The following is a 16,113-nucleotide window of genomic DNA, read 5'->3' on the forward strand; positions in this document are numbered from 1 at the left end:
TAATTTAAATAATGCATATAAATTTCATACAACAGATATCAATTTTTTAAAAATCGTATGATAACTTTTGACGAATGAACAGAGGCAATGGCAATATTCATTCACATATAAAAACTGTTCTATGCCAGGCCCTCACATGAGGAAACCATGCAGAAAAATCCTTTGTCTTCCTCATCAAACCACTGTGGCTCCCAAAAGTACAAAAATACAGAAATTCCATTTAAAAGATTAGAAACCACAACCGACTTGAGCTTGAAAGTTATTTCACAGAACCAGCTACACAGAATTATACAACTTCTTATGAAAGAATCCATCGCTAAAAGAAAATCTTCAACCCAATCAATGTCTGCTCCTTTAACCCCATGATTATTTCCAAGAGTTTTGCTGATCTGAATCTGAGTCCTGAACTTTCTCCTACACAGAACCCCAACCCACAGATCTTGTCATTAAACATTTCTGTCAATGTCTTCAATGACATTTAATAATTAATTGAACTGGAAGTACAAAGGAAACAATTCTGTGCTTTACAATTACTGTTAATTACTGAGCAAAGTTTCGACTAGGCTTCTCTTGTCATGTTTTAAGTTTTATCAAGTAATGATGAAGACAAGAGAAGCCTTGTTGAAACATTGCTCCTGGGCTGGATTATCCATTAAGCACAATAAGCATGTACTCAGGGCCGTCATAGCAATGGGGGCACCACAGAATGTCTACTTTGTTAGATGCGAAATTTACCAGCGGTTGCCAGGCAAGATACGCCCACATTTTTCAAGAGATGAATAGAGACGAAGCTAAAAACAAAAGAGTTTTTTCGTACAGTCAGGGGCCATAATCTTGAAATATGCAAATATTGAAACAGACTGAGATCAAAATCAGATAAAAATTGTGACTTTTAGGGGGTCCACAACCTTCGTATTACATACTTTTACACAATTTGCAATGAAATGAAATGAAATGAAATGGGGTTTAATGTCGTACTGTTCTGCTCCGATCTGAGCTAATGAAGACGGACATATGCCATACAGTGAGCAAGGAGGAAATTTGCCCGGACAGCGGCACTACGGCCCACTCTTATTTTGAATTCCAACTGTCAAGGGATCTTTTACGTGCACGCCAATGTGAACACTGGACCTCAGTTTTTCATCCCATCCGAACGACTAGACAGCTGTCCTTGTCAGGCCCTCCGTCCTGCATCAGTGACAAGGGGGAGCCAAGCCAGAAAATCTGGATGAACTTTCTCAGCCTATGCAGGAATCGAACACCTGACCTCCAGGCTATCGAGCCAGCGTCTTACCCACTTAGCCACCATGACCCCCAATTTGCGTTCAAAGTGCGGCTATTTTGTCGGGCAGTTTAGTTTTAATTTTCCCGAAATTCGAATTCAATCTTCATCATGGTGGAATGGTGATATATTTAAAAAGTTTTTAAATCGGATAAAAATTGTGACCTCTAGAGAATCCACAAGCTAAAAATGTGCAATTTTACGTACAATCAGGTGCCATAATTCAGGGAAACAACGATTAGATATATCGAAAGGAACCAAGATCATGGGATAAAAACATGTATATCAAGTTTCATCAAAATCAGATGAAAATCCAGGAAGTTGCGGTCTGATATGCACGAATATCAAAAGGAACATACATTTCAAGTGTCATCTAGAGTGTCCACAAGCCAAATGCAATCAGGGGACATAATCCAGTGAAGTTATGGTCTGATACATGCCAATATAGAAAGGAACCAAGATCTTTGGGAGGTAGACCTATATTTTAAGTTTCGTCAAAATCGGATAAAAATTGTGACATGTAGTGCGTCGACAAACAAATTGTGGATATCCAGAAGGACAGGGGTGACAGCATAATATGTCCACATGAAAATGTGGGCGTATAAAAATATTTAATTTAAAAATTAATGAAGAACTTTCAAATAGTTTTTCATTGTTTTTTTCTTTTCATACTGTTACCTGTTTTGTCGCAATTAATAATGATGTATATAAAATTCCAGAACAAGCGGTTGCCATGCAAGATACGCCAACATTTTGCAAGAAAATTCTAATCACGTGTTTGGTGGTTGTTTGTGGTTTATTATTGTTTATATTTTGCATTAAATATGTATGGGGTAGGGCCGATGTGGGTCTGAATCTGCACTGCATCGCTCAGTAATAAATAGTAATCATACATGTATATTTCATAGAACTGTGTCCTGTGTATTTCTCAGAGAATGTTCATATACAGTATTTGTATTGTCATAGCTATACATTGTATTTTTCTGTCATTAATTCAGTGTGCAGTTCATCCATTAAAGATTGTACTACTTTTTTTAATTGTACTAAGCTTTTACTCTATAATGGACATCGACAATGAGATGCAATGAGGTTTTATTTCTCACTATACAATACATTGGGTAAATGGATGGCATTTGTTCTTTTGTTATTACATGTAAAATGAGAGATTTTTGCCCAAAGAGTGGCATTTTCACCTATTCTTCTTCGATTTCTAATTCTCCAAGGTGGAACTCGGTTTTATATAGTATCTGAAAAACAAGCCACACTTTTCTTGTCAACCCCGATAAGTGTCACCTCTGAAAAGTGAAGGCCGTGCTTGAAAAATACTGGCGGTTCATGTTCCTACCAATCCATGCTTAGAGTCGAACCCTGGACAATCTCCTCCGAAGTCTATTTCCCCAACAGTCCAACAACCACAGCCCCTGAAGGAACTGTGATAATATTTTTGGTAGATAACAAGATGAGTCCTCCAACCCCAATAACGGCACATTCCATTGATCAGCACTCCTGACCCAATCTGATTCCAATATCGGGATCCATGGAAATAAAAGCAATAAAAAGGAGAAAAAAAACTTACCAGCAACATAGGCTAATATCATCCATTCTACTAATGAAGCACCTGATCCTCGTAATTCAACTTTTGTTCCATCACTGTAACGCTTAGCATTTACATCTGTTACAAATTCTACACGCTGAGATACCAAAATAAGTAAAACTGAAAACAAAGTAAGTTAGGTAGAAATTATTGTCTGGTTATAGTAATTAAAGTCTCTAAACATCCTTTGATGGATTTTTAATCTCTAGCAAATTACAAGTTGAATTTATAAAATGTTTCAATTTCTGTTCGGTATTAAATGAAAATTTGGCAACATTAGGCATTAGGATGTAATCAACAAGCCAGTGCCACCTGTGAGTTGGACTGAAATCTTTTGATGGATCTCTTTAAAATCTGATTTTGTTTTCTTACATTAATGTTCATTAATAAATTTATGTACTTTATTTTATCCTCGACTAAAGCTGATAAAACCTTTTTATCAGTTGATTTTTGGTTTCAATACAAGCACAATTGTATGGAAAACAATTACCGGTTTTACTGAATGCACATCAATTTCAATTACTAAATGCCACGTGAATTGCATGAAATCTATTTTTTGGCGCCAATTTTCAACAGTTTCCCTCCTCCATTTCCGCTACAAAATGCCTGATTTGAGTAATAAAATAAATTAGTTATCTAAAGTCCATGTGTGCCATTTCCATTTTTCAGAAAGTATCAAGTTTTCCGTATTTTGACTATATCCTACAGTGGATGCCGAACGTTGACAAATTTTCAATACATCATATCTTTGTAAATACTGAACGGAATTGAACCATTTTTGAAAATGAAATGAAGTGGGGTTTAATCATTTTGGACTGATAGTTTGCAATCCCTAAAATCAACTGATTTATAGGAGTTTTAACTTAGCCCCATGTTTTTACCTCTTAACACTTAGAACCCGAAATGCCGCAAAACCGGCTTTGACGTTGTAGCGCATATACCTGAAATGTTGGTTTTGCGGCCTGTGGGCGTGTCATCCGACACCCTTCCTTAACGATAACAAAATAGCCAATCAAAACGCTGTTTACCATTTGCCCCGGGTTTGTTGTAAATAGTGACTTCCTTCAAATTGTTTTAAATTGCATTTTTGGCAAATCTTTCGACGAATGGTGTGTTCTAAACGACTAAATGCAACAGATGCTCTAGCTTTTATAACGAGCGATAATGGCGATGACATTGATGGGTCGAATTACGGCAATGGAAGCGATTTTAAAAGTGAATATGCCCTAGGTTCAGACGAAAATAACAAAGAAAATGACAGCGATGATAACACTCGTACTCGTAATCAATTTGTAAATAATGTTGATCTACATGGCTGGTGATAGAAATATTGGAATAGGTCATGGTCGCGATATAAGTAGAGTTTAAAAACTGTTAGCATGATTGTCCCTCAAGATTATGGATTGGAGATAAATATCATTGTTCCATCATTTCACACAATTATATAAACATATATAATATTAAATTCACACCTAACATTTAGTTCTAATTAAAATGACGTCATTTTTGCAAAATCGTGCAGTAAATTCAGGGTAGGGTATGCGTCGCCCAAAATATTTTCAGGGTTCAAAAGGTTAAAATTTGTTAATATCTGAATATGAATAGCAACAGAGTTTGACATCTCTTGCTTCACCCCTCCCCGCTTCAGCACAGTCAACCGCAATCAAATAATCTATATACCACTGCATAATAGTTTCTACCACTGAATATTAACTATCACACAACAAACGACTCGATATAATATATATGTTTAGAATGCAACCTGCGGAACCTATAGCTTCTTCACAATATTTATACATAACAGTAGGAAAATTGCATTCTTTCGATCAATTAACTATAAATCACAAGTCCTAGGCGACATGCTGTCTTTCTATCACCTTATCTACTTGTGTGATCCTTTCAATGGAAATAGAAATGTAAATAAGATATTGCTACATGTTGACAATAAATTAACTAGCATGTCATGACCGATTGACAGATAGATTACATCTTAGTTCCATGGTGACAGAATAATTTTCCTCCGGCGGTGCTATCTTATACTATACTGTAACTGTACAATTCCTCTTGGCTAATTCCTGGTCACACTCCATGCTTCACGGAAAACTTTTCTTGTCACGCAGAATCTGGTTTCCAAAATTGAAAACTTAAAGAGGTATCAGCGTTTTGCCGGTAGGTTAAACAAGTGGTTGCCATGCAAGAAACGCCCACATTTTGAAAGAGATGGACAGAAAACTAGCTAAATTAAAAAGCGATTTTTCGTACAATCAGGGGACATAATCCTGGAAGTTATGGTCCGATATCGCAAAAATTAAAAGGAATCAAAATCTCTGGGATATAAACATATATTTTAAGTTTCATCAAAACCAGATAAAAATTCTGACTTCTAGAGTGTCCACAACCTTATACTTTTACACTATTTGCGTACAAGGAGTGGTCATTTTGTAGGCAGTTTCCATCTGATTTTCACGAAATTCAAACGTTTATAAAATTGTGACCATTAGAGGGTCTACAAGCTAAAAACTAGATTTTTTTGTAAAATCAGGGGCCTTAATCCAAGTAGTTATGATATGATATGTGTGAATATCGAAAGGAACTGAGATCGTTGGGATATAAACATATATTTTAAGTTTCATCAAAATCAGACAAAAATTATGACCTCTAGCAGGTTCACAACCTTGGTATTACATGCTTTTACACTATTTACGTTCAAGGAGCAGCCATTTTGTCAGGCAGTTTCGGTCCGATTTTTTACTCACTCATCTTCAAAGTGTAACAGTGATATGTTCGAACGATTTTTAAAAACCGGATAAAAATTGTGACCTATAGAGGGTCCACAAGCTAAGTCGTTATTTTTTCATACAATAAGGTGCCATAATCCAGGAACTGACAGTCCGATATGCACGAATATCAAAAGGACTCAAGATCTTTGGGACATAAACACATGTTTTCAGATTCATTCAAATCAGATCGAAATTGTGACCTCTAGATGGTCCACAACCTTGATATTACATACTATTACACTATTTGCGAATACAGAGCATCCATTTTGTCCGACAGTTTCACACTGATTTTTTACGAAATTCGAACTCAATCATCAGTAACAGTGATATATTAGAAGGTTTTTTTAAATAGGATAAAAATTGTGACCTCTAGGGGGACTACAAGGTAAAAACAGGATTTTTCATACAATCAGGGGCCATAATCCATGAGGTTTTAATCCAATACATGCCAGTATTCATAGTGGTTTGATTTGACTTGAAGTGACAGAGCTTTAGGTTTTTTCGAAGAGCGTCACCCCAAGAAGAACAAGATGAGTAGTGGTTGGCGACCAGTTCCTGGTCTAAAAAAATCAGGGGATTGAATATAAAAATCTGGAGATAAGAGTATAAAAATCAGAAGATTGGGTACAACAATGAAGAGATAGAGTATAAAAATAAGGAGATTGAGTATAAAAATTATGAGATGGGGTATAAAAATCAGGAGATTGAGTATAAGAATGAGGTGATAAAGTATAAAAATAAGGAGATAGGGTATAAAAATCACGAGATATAGTATAACAATAAGGAGATAAGAGTATAAAAACCGTGAGATATGGGATAAAAATCAGGAGATAAGAGTATACAAATCAGGAGAAATCGGAAAAAATCAGCAGATATCATACAAAAATCAGAGGATAGGAGTTCAAGGACAGATATCTTTCTTTTAGTTTGTCAGAGCCCTGATTTTTCTTAATTAAATGAGTCTATGGTTATATGGAAATCTTGGATTACTTCTTTGAAAGAATGATACTTCATCTTTAATTAAAAGACAACCTTTTCCAAAATTTTTAAAAATAACATAAAACTTCAAGCTTATTTTGACTGACGGCCAGTAATTAACAGTAATTGTCGAATTTCAACAGGCAGCTTCATCACACTCATTTAAACATCATAAATTTTAAAACTATCAGGTGATGATTGCACTGTGTAGCACGTGTCAACAATAAATTGTGGACGAGGAACATGAAGGAAGACAATATACAACCATATTTTAATGTACCGGTATGCGTATAAAACGGTGAAAAAATTATAATACTTACAAAGAAAAATTAGGTAAGATGCACTATGTATGATGAACTTGATAAAAGGTTTACGTATAAGTTTTCCAAGTGAACAGGTCGGTGTGATTAGATAAAATATGGATAGAAAAGGAAACATAAAACCAATAAACATGGTAATACATATTTTGGACACAATGTTCCGCCTGCGGAATCCTGGTAGTCCGTCGTACCATAAAGATGCTAGAAGTTGTTGACAATTCGGATGAGAAACAAACTGAAAGTAAATACATGAACATCAGATATATACATCAAATAGAAAGGGTTTAAAGCCATGTTATACTTTTCTGCACCAGCTAGGCTAATGAAGACAGGTGTATGTGCTATATTGGAAAAATCCCCCCGTCCCCCCCCCCCCCCAACCTACTCTTATTTCAATTTCCAACAGTCAGGGGATCTTTAACATACTGCTTATACGGAATAAGCAGAAAACAAAATTTTAATTATTATTACTTATTATTAATCTGCAAAGTCCTAAGGAATTTCCTCAGCCAACACTATGATTGAACCAGGAACCATCTGGTTAAGAAGTCAGTATGATACTCGAGAGTCGTTGTGCTTCCCTTTGTCAATCAGATTAATTATTTGCATTTTCAGGTGGTTGTTAAAATATCTGTGACAAGAAACTTTCAGATTTAAGATTTTTGACTTTTTTAGGGGTAACACCCATACTCTTTTAGATAGAACAGAAAAACAGTTGTACAAAAAACTTGACAGTTGAAATTGAAAGAAGAAAAGGTGAATATGTTGCTGTCCGTGGAAAATTCCGTCCAGTGCTCAAGAACTCAAACAATCAGGAAATCCAGAGTACCTGTCGGCTTTACACACACACATTTTATTAGGAGATTGTCAATAGCCATAATATCTGAAGATAGCATAAAATGGTCATAAACTATCCTTGCTTGATCTTTATTGGAATTTTCCCTTGAGTTCTTGTGCAAGAGATTCTTTGAATTACAGCAGAATTGGATGTGAGTTTTCAATAGGGAAGCATGACAAAAATAAAACAGTTTTTTGTGGTGTGTGACAGTTCTACTGACAGATATCTAATTAAATGATTTTATTTATTGTTTCATATATTAAAACAATGGTCGTCTGTATTTTTTTTCTAATTCTTTATCATATAAAATCTCATTTTACATTGAAATAGGAATGCAGTGAGATTTAACACAGCAATAGCACCTTTAATGCCTAGGAGGAGAGTTCAACACAATATTTTGGTGATTTACAGAAAAACATTTAATAAATTTATTTATTTATACATGTATTTATGGTTGAAGATGGGTTCCCAGAAAAGTATTTATCGGGTGGTTATTTCCAATAAAAGTATGGTAATTTTGGTATATATGGAAAATAAAGATATTCAATCTTACTAGAAAAATACTGGATTCCCCGAAAAACACCCATGGAGCGTATACAGGACAAAAATGAAAGGGTTCCCCTAATCAACAGCCCGACGATTAGGAACTTCTGCACACGCTGCACACATTGAGCGCTTGATGTACAAGTTGATGAACTTTATGAAGAGTTAGACGTACAACACTTTCTGAGATAAAAATGACAGAAAAAGACGCTGGTAGTGGATAATCCGAGAATTTAATTAGGATTCGATATTTGTAATAAATAGTAAGCGATTAAAGACAGCATCGTCTTATTATGTATGCAATGAATTCTCCTCTGACTTCCAAGAGAGGTAAGTCATGTGACGTAAACATGACCTGGTTTGATCGAATTTTTACAGCAGGACATTCCATCGCAATTACAATGTTTGAGAAGGATTTAAAGCAAAGTTAATTAGTTTGAATATGTTTTTAGTCCATATATACCATTAAATCACCCAGTTTGTAGGTGGGAACCCATCTTTAAGGGATAATTTTGCCCTGACAACATTGTGTTTCTAGATACATTTATTTTAATCTTAAATGTTCTGTCCCAATCCCATTCTCGTAAGTGTGTTCTCTTGGTCCCACCTGAATACCTATTCTTAATTACTTTCTTTGTGATACATGAAAAGTTGGAACCACCAGGATTCCAACTCAGAGCATGTTAGGAAATAATATGTCAGTCAATTTATTACATGCCATGAAATCTAGAATATAACCTTAAAAAATGATATACAGTTAAATTTATACCAGTGCTTTTTATGTGTATAAATGATTCAAGAATGCTAAAATCTACCATCTCCATTGACAACATTTCTTGTTAAAATGAGCCTCTGAGGTAAACAAAATACATAAAAAAAATGAACATCAAAATTTTAAAGTGAAAGCACTGAACATTGACAGATAATATTCAACCACACTCACCCTTTTCTGTTTATATTTTATGGCTAATTTCAAACGCGCTAATTTCTGTCTTTCTGTTCCACCTTCGTCCGTTGAAGAAGCCGTGTCATGATTTAAGATGATATGCAGTTCCCTGGAACCCCTTGTCTGATCTAACAAGTCCACAGCAAAATCCTGACACTTTAATCCGAGTTTTTCGTAATCCAATTTGAATTCATTTTCAAGTTTGCTCAATCTGCGTAACTCTGCGCACAGTTCAAATGCTGTTAAAATGGGATCTTTACTTGACAGAGCGATCAACGAAGGACTAGCTAAAGCTTTGTATGCATTTATCCGAGATCGCGAATGCCGTAAGCTGTCGTCACTATTGCCAGCAATACAATCTTTACAATCACACCGTATATCATGTGGTTTTGGTATACGATATCCCCTGTCCAGTAAAATTTTTATAATTTCGTAATTATCTCTGTGTCCTGCTAATATGATAGGTGTTATATCTGGAGTAAATGATGTGGAGGGACACGGATGATTTAAGGCCTGAAAAAAAAAAAAGGAAAAATTTTCATTAAAACCATATTAACCTTCATATATTATTCCTACCAATAAGTTTGTCCATCAGGTGGCTCTGTTAGTACAACACAGACTCATGACAGTAGGTACTGGGTTCAATCTTGGTATTGACCAGGAAAGTTCCTCATTCATATGGGAGGAAATCAAGGATCCATCCATATACAGGTTGTCATACATGTAAAAGAACCATTGATAGTGAACTTAATGAAGAGTAGGTTGGTCCATAAACTGTAAACCTCTTTCATTTTGTCATTTAGATGTCAAAAATTTGCTCATCTTCTGTTGTTTTGTTTTTTTGTCGGGTGGAGGGGTTAATTAGATAGTACCTATATTTTTAATTTCTTATTTGCCCTGCACATTTTAAACTTTTAGTAGATATAGATCTACAACAATTTTAATCCTGTAATACAAAATGTTTTGGACATTTTTACTACATGATAATTGCCTATAAAAATACAACAGCTTGTAGGAAATCATACATGAAGATATATATATATATATATATATATATATTACATTTATTAACATTTAACGTTCAGTGTAAGCAAGTGTAAAGTTTGTTGAATATTATAAATACACAGGACACAATTCTATAGAATACAATTAGTTTAATATTTTGCTTGATAAAAAAATCCTAGTGACTACTTGTCTGCAAGATTATTTAAGATTCCACATCGATTTTGAGGCACTTCTATTGTATTCAACCAAATAAGCAGATGAAATGAAATGGGTTTAATGTCCTACTGTTCTGCACCAATTGAGAGAGAGAAACACACACACACAAACTAGGCCATTTCGGGAGTAAGACATGGTTCAATTTTATTTCAATAATTTGCTTGCACGTAGAAGTTTTTAACAGTGCGAGGAAACCGGAGGACCCAGAGAAAACCCACTAGTTTGGGCAGGCAACCCTACTCCTTGTCATGTATAACCGGGGAATCGAAACCACGCTACTTGACTCAATGACAGACCTCATGATATAGCGTGCATGTTCTAAGCATTCGACCATCCACCCCCCCTGCACCAATTGAGCTAATAAAGATGGGCAATCCAGTTTTGTTACGTCTGGTTGCTATAGATGATGTCTACCTGAAGAACTTTCTTGGCTGACACTGGGATTGATGTGAAGGTTTTATTTTTTAAAGCAACCACACAGCAAACATGGGTTCACTTTATTGAGGATGACAATTTGTGCTTATTCCATCAAATGTGGTTTACCGGTACCAATAAGTTGTTATCTTTATCAAGACCAGGTTTACATATTAAGGACATGGTTCTGGCCCCTCGATCCTAGTGTTGGCAAAGAAAGGTCCTCCAGCCTGGTTTCGTCCAGTCATTGATGCTGGAAAAGTGTCTAGTGTTTTTAATGGCACATAAAAACGAGGTGTGTATACCATCAGTGGTACAATAAAGATGCCATGACAGTTGGAAACCGAAATAAAAGTAAGCTGTAGCCGATCTTTCTGGGGAAAAGAATATCCCACATGCCCGTCTAGTTGGTGTAGGAAAGTAAGACATTAAACCACATTTCATTTCATTTCTGTATTGGGGAGTAGCATTCTGGTCATTAAACTAAATGTTTCAGATACCACTGATTGATTCTATCTGATTAAATCAGTATTCTAGAAGATGGAACCATTCACCAATAATTGTACATTTATAATCATCCGCCTACTAGACCTTGACATGACATCCAAGTTTGAAAAGTGAAGCCCAGTAGTAAATAACCCTTCAGTATTCTGATGGTCAAATAGAAGGCCTGTCTTGTGGAGTTAATGGTCTGTCATGATTACTATAGGATATCCGATATACATGTTAAATATTACTACTTAATACAGAATCCTTAACCCTTTAGTACTTAATACATGCAACTACAGACTAAATCAGTTCCTTTATGAAAATGAGAGAAAAGTGATATATTTCATACAGGTATATCCTGCACAGCCCAAAATAAACTTAAAATACTGTTCTTTAGATTGACCTAAAACCAACCTAAAATACTGTTCTTTAAACTGACCCAAAACCAACTTAAAATACTGTTCTTTAGATTGACCTAAAACCAACCTAAATATGAAATACTGTTCTTTAAACTGACCCAAAACCCAACTTAAAATACTGTTCTTTAGATTGACCTAAAACCAACCTAAATATGAAATACTGTTCTTTAAACTGACCCAAAACCCAACTTAAAATACTGTTCTTTAGACTGACCCAAAACCAACCTAAAATACTGTTCGTTAAACTGGCCCAAAACCCAACTTAAAATACTGTTCTTTAGACTGACCCAAAATACCTGAGATATGTGAAATGAAATGAAATGAGGTTTAACGTCCTACTGTTCTGCTCCGAACTGGGCTAATGAAGATGGGCATATGCCATACACGTTCCATGAGGAAAATTTTGCCCAGATGGCGTCACTATGGCCTACTCTTATATCCAATTCCAACTGTGAAGGGATCTTTTACGTTCATGCCAATGTGTACACGGGACCTTGGTTTTTCGTCCCATTTTGCCCAGATGGCGTCACTATGGCCTATACTTTTATCTCGAATTCCAACTGTGAAGGGATCTTTTACGTTCATGGCAATGTGTACACGGGACCTTGGTTTTTCGTCCCATCCGAGCGACTAGACAGCTGTCCTTGTCAGGCCCTCCGTCCTGCATCACTGACAAGGGCGAACCACGCTGGAAAATCTGGATCACCCCACCTCCAGGCTAGCGAGCACGTGTCTTACCCACTTAGCCACCGTGACCCCCCCTAAGATATGTGACTAGACCTCCAGGTTGCTGGACTGTATACCAATTCTTCCTGCACCCCAGTTTTTCGCATCAGTTAAATGGTTTGGGGTTGTCCAAAAAATTGGTAGTTTCAGGTGGTCCAACTGGTAAAGGGTTAATGTACTCATTGTAGTCTACATGTTGGAGTGTACTAGGAAAGTTCAAATATTGATGACTACATCATGTATTTCAATGTAAGGATCTGCTCTGTATCTAAAAAATTTGCATGGAATAATAAAAGTGGATAAAGAGTCCAAGGTTCTTTAAATGAATGGAAATAATTATGTTTAGCTTAAATGTTATTGTATTATTATGAGAGTGGGGTTCTTTAATGCATATGAAATGAACATTGTTTGATTAGCTTGTCATCATTATGAGACTAGGGTTCTTTAAATTAAGTAGCCACAGTGGCTCAGTGAGCAAGGTGTTGGTTTACTATCCGGGTCCCAGGTTCAATCTCGGCGATGGTTGAGAAAGTTTCACTCATTATTTTTCACAGTGGTTACCCCTTGTCAGTGGTGCAGGATAGAGGACTTGGTAATGAGAATAAACAGCAGCGCCATTATAGTTAATTATATATGTTACAAGTCCCTGTAGGTTACAGGTCCCTTCGTTCATTGTTAGTTCTCGTGATACGAGACATCCGGGTTATCTATTATGTTATTGTAATGGTGGCACGTCAATTAAAGTTATCAACAGTTGTCGCTGTCTGTGTTTGTCCCTGTAGTACTCCCCACTAAACTGTCGTGGTGGCTGATTGTGGATTTATTCCTTACGTCTCCGTGAACTGCAGGACTCGGCAAACAAGAAATATCATTCAACAGGCAGGTTACAGTGTACTGTAAATAGATTTCTGTTGGCTCGCGTAGAAGCGCGCCATATAATTTTTATTTTTAAGACGAACCCCCATCAATTTATCAATCAATGGCTTCAACTCGCGCCCCAAAGCAGCGTGTTTTGACAAAAGATGAAACTATCACCTCGTTCGAGGCCTGGAAACAGAACCTTACATACATTTTATCTCTAGATGACAACTTCGCCCCATTCTTCGCTCCCGATATTGTATGGTCTAAGAAAAGCAGGGATAACCCAAATCGAGGCTTTACCGACGAACGTGGGAAGACTGCAGCACAAAAGGTGGTTTTTTTAGAGCTCATGTTGGGTCAAATCGCCAATTTTTGCCCGGTGATAGCCCGCAACACCATTATTCACAAGTCTGTGAGTATAAGCTCTGTTTGGCAATCAATCCGTGCTCACTATGGATTTCAGAATAGTGGGGCACAGTTCCTTGACATCTGTGATATGAAACTAGAAATGGATGAAAAACCAGAAGACTTATTTCAGAGGCTGATCGCCTTCGTTGATGACAATCTATTAACTGTCGGATGCGGTCTTACACACTATGGAACTCAAGTTACCGAGGAGGAAATGTCTCCATCCTTAGAAAATCTGATAACAGTATTATGGCTTCGTTTAATCCACCCCGGTTTGCCCAAGCTCGTTAAGCAACGGTATGGAATCCAATTACGTACATGTACTATCGCGTCACTTAAACCAGAGATATCAATGGCCTTGTCATCCCTTTTAGAAGAGGTGGAAACTGCTGAAGAGGTTCGTTGCATGCGTATGGGTTCCCGACCACCGTTTCGCCCAGACTCCAGACTGCATAACCCCCCGCCAAGGCCCAGGCCACAAACCTTAAAGCCACAACGTGTTACAAAAAGATCGCCTACAATGTGTCCTCTATGCTTACAATCCAACCGAGGTTCCACTGACCATTACCTCAGTCTATGTCCATATTTGCCCGAGAGCGACAGAAAGTTTATGTCACGAGCCAGGCAGGTTATCGTCGATTCTGACGATGATGAGAACACTGATATCATTTCAGATGCCAATAATGCTGATACGCCAACTTTGTCGGTTTCATCACGAAGAGTCCAAGTCGATCAGTCTCCCTATCTTGATGCATTCTACGACCACCATGCCATCCGCATAACCGTCGACTCTGGTTCCGAAACGAATATGATAAGTCATCCTCTCGCTCTCCAGTTGGGCATTCCTGTTACTAAAAGTACACAATACGCTACTCAGGCTGATGGCCGAACATTGTTAAACGTTGTCGGAGAAACTTGCTTTGAGTTGACAAGAGACGATCATATCTTATCATTCACCGCATTAGTCGTGTCCTCTATGGATGTGGAACTACTTGGAGGAACCCCTTTCATGTCTGTCAACGATGTAGCCGTGCGACCTTCCAAGCAACACGTACTTATTGGTGGCCATATTTATCCATACGGTTCCTCTTCTCCAAAGTCAAGTCCATCGGTACGACGCACTCAAGCTTCTGTTTTAAGATCGAATACTGCTACCACTATTTGGCCTGGTAAATTCATAGAAGTAGATGTCCCAGCTGAACTCGACAACATCGACACAGTGGCCGTAGAACCCCGGCTAGATCTCTCTCCCCATCAGACCGAAGCATTATGGCCTGCTCCGTCCGTCTTACGACCGATAGGCGGAAAGTTACGTATACCTAACTCTACTGATTTACCAATCATCGTTCGCAGAAACAGCCACTTTTCTCAGGTGCTACCTGTGTATAACCCCCTGGTATCACCGAATTCAGCCAATGACATACACACACTGACCACATCCATGCCCAATCCGCCCTCATCTGCTGTTACGCTTGATCCGGATGAAATACTGTCACCTCTTGTTCACAAGCAGTTTCGCACCCTACTACGACAATACGACTCTGTTTTCAGCACAACACCCAAGGGCTATAACGGTGCATTTGGTCACTTCACCGCAAAAGTCAATATGGGTCCAGTCCTTCCACCCCAACGAAAAGGGCGTGTCCCCCAGTATGCTAAAGATAAGCTAGATGAACTACAATCCAAATTTGATGAGCTTGAGAGCATCGGAGTCTTCCGGAAACCCGAGGACCTGGATATGGTAGTCGAATACTTAAATCCGTCATTTTTGATCAAAAAGCCCAATGGTACATACAGACTGGTGACTGCGTTTGGCGAAGTCGGCAAGTATGCTAAACCACAACCATCCCTGATGCCAGATATCGATTCAACCTTACGGTCAATTGCCAGTTGGACTTACATAATTGCTACAGACTTGTCAAATGCCTTTTACCAAATTCCCTTATCCGCGGATTCTATGAAGTTTTGCGGCGTCGCTACCCCATTTAAGGGTATCCGGGTATATACTAGGTGTGCCATGGGTATGCCGGGCTCAGAGACAGCGTTAGAAGAGTTAATGTGCCGTGTGCTGGGAGATTTGATACAACAGGGATTTGTCGCCAAAATTGCCGATGATTTGTACTGTGGGGGGAATACTCCTGAAGAACTCCTAAAGAACTGGCAGGCTGTTCTCAATGCCTTACACACAGCCTCTCTCAACTTAAAGGCCTCTAAAACAATCATCGCACCGAGAAAAACTACCATTCTTGGATGGACCTGGTGTCAGGGATCTTTAACTGCAAACCCTCACAGAA

General features: G+C 37.6%; 1 protein-coding gene across 4 annotated transcripts in view; it reads right to left on the minus strand.

The window, feature by feature from the left end:
• The window catches only part of LOC126830304 (transient receptor potential-gamma protein), a 101,899-nt gene that overhangs the window by 25,740 nt on the left and 60,046 nt on the right, over positions 1-16,113 (minus strand). For all 4 annotated transcript variants that reach the window (XM_050560675.2, XM_056102696.1, XM_056102697.1 and 1 more), the window contains exons 3-5: positions 9,279-9,794; positions 6,955-7,189; positions 2,859-2,996 (exon numbers count right to left, since the gene is read on the minus strand). In XM_050560675.2, coding sequence (XP_050416632.2) covers positions 2,859-2,996; positions 6,955-7,189; positions 9,279-9,794 — 889 coding nt within the window. The remainder of the gene's footprint in view (positions 1-2,858; positions 2,997-6,954; positions 7,190-9,278; positions 9,795-16,113) is intronic.

Source organism: Patella vulgata, chromosome 8 (assembly GCF_932274485.2).
Source record: "Patella vulgata chromosome 8, xgPatVulg1.2, whole genome shotgun sequence".
In the NCBI taxonomy this organism is placed as follows: domain Eukaryota; kingdom Metazoa; phylum Mollusca; class Gastropoda; family Patellidae; genus Patella; species Patella vulgata.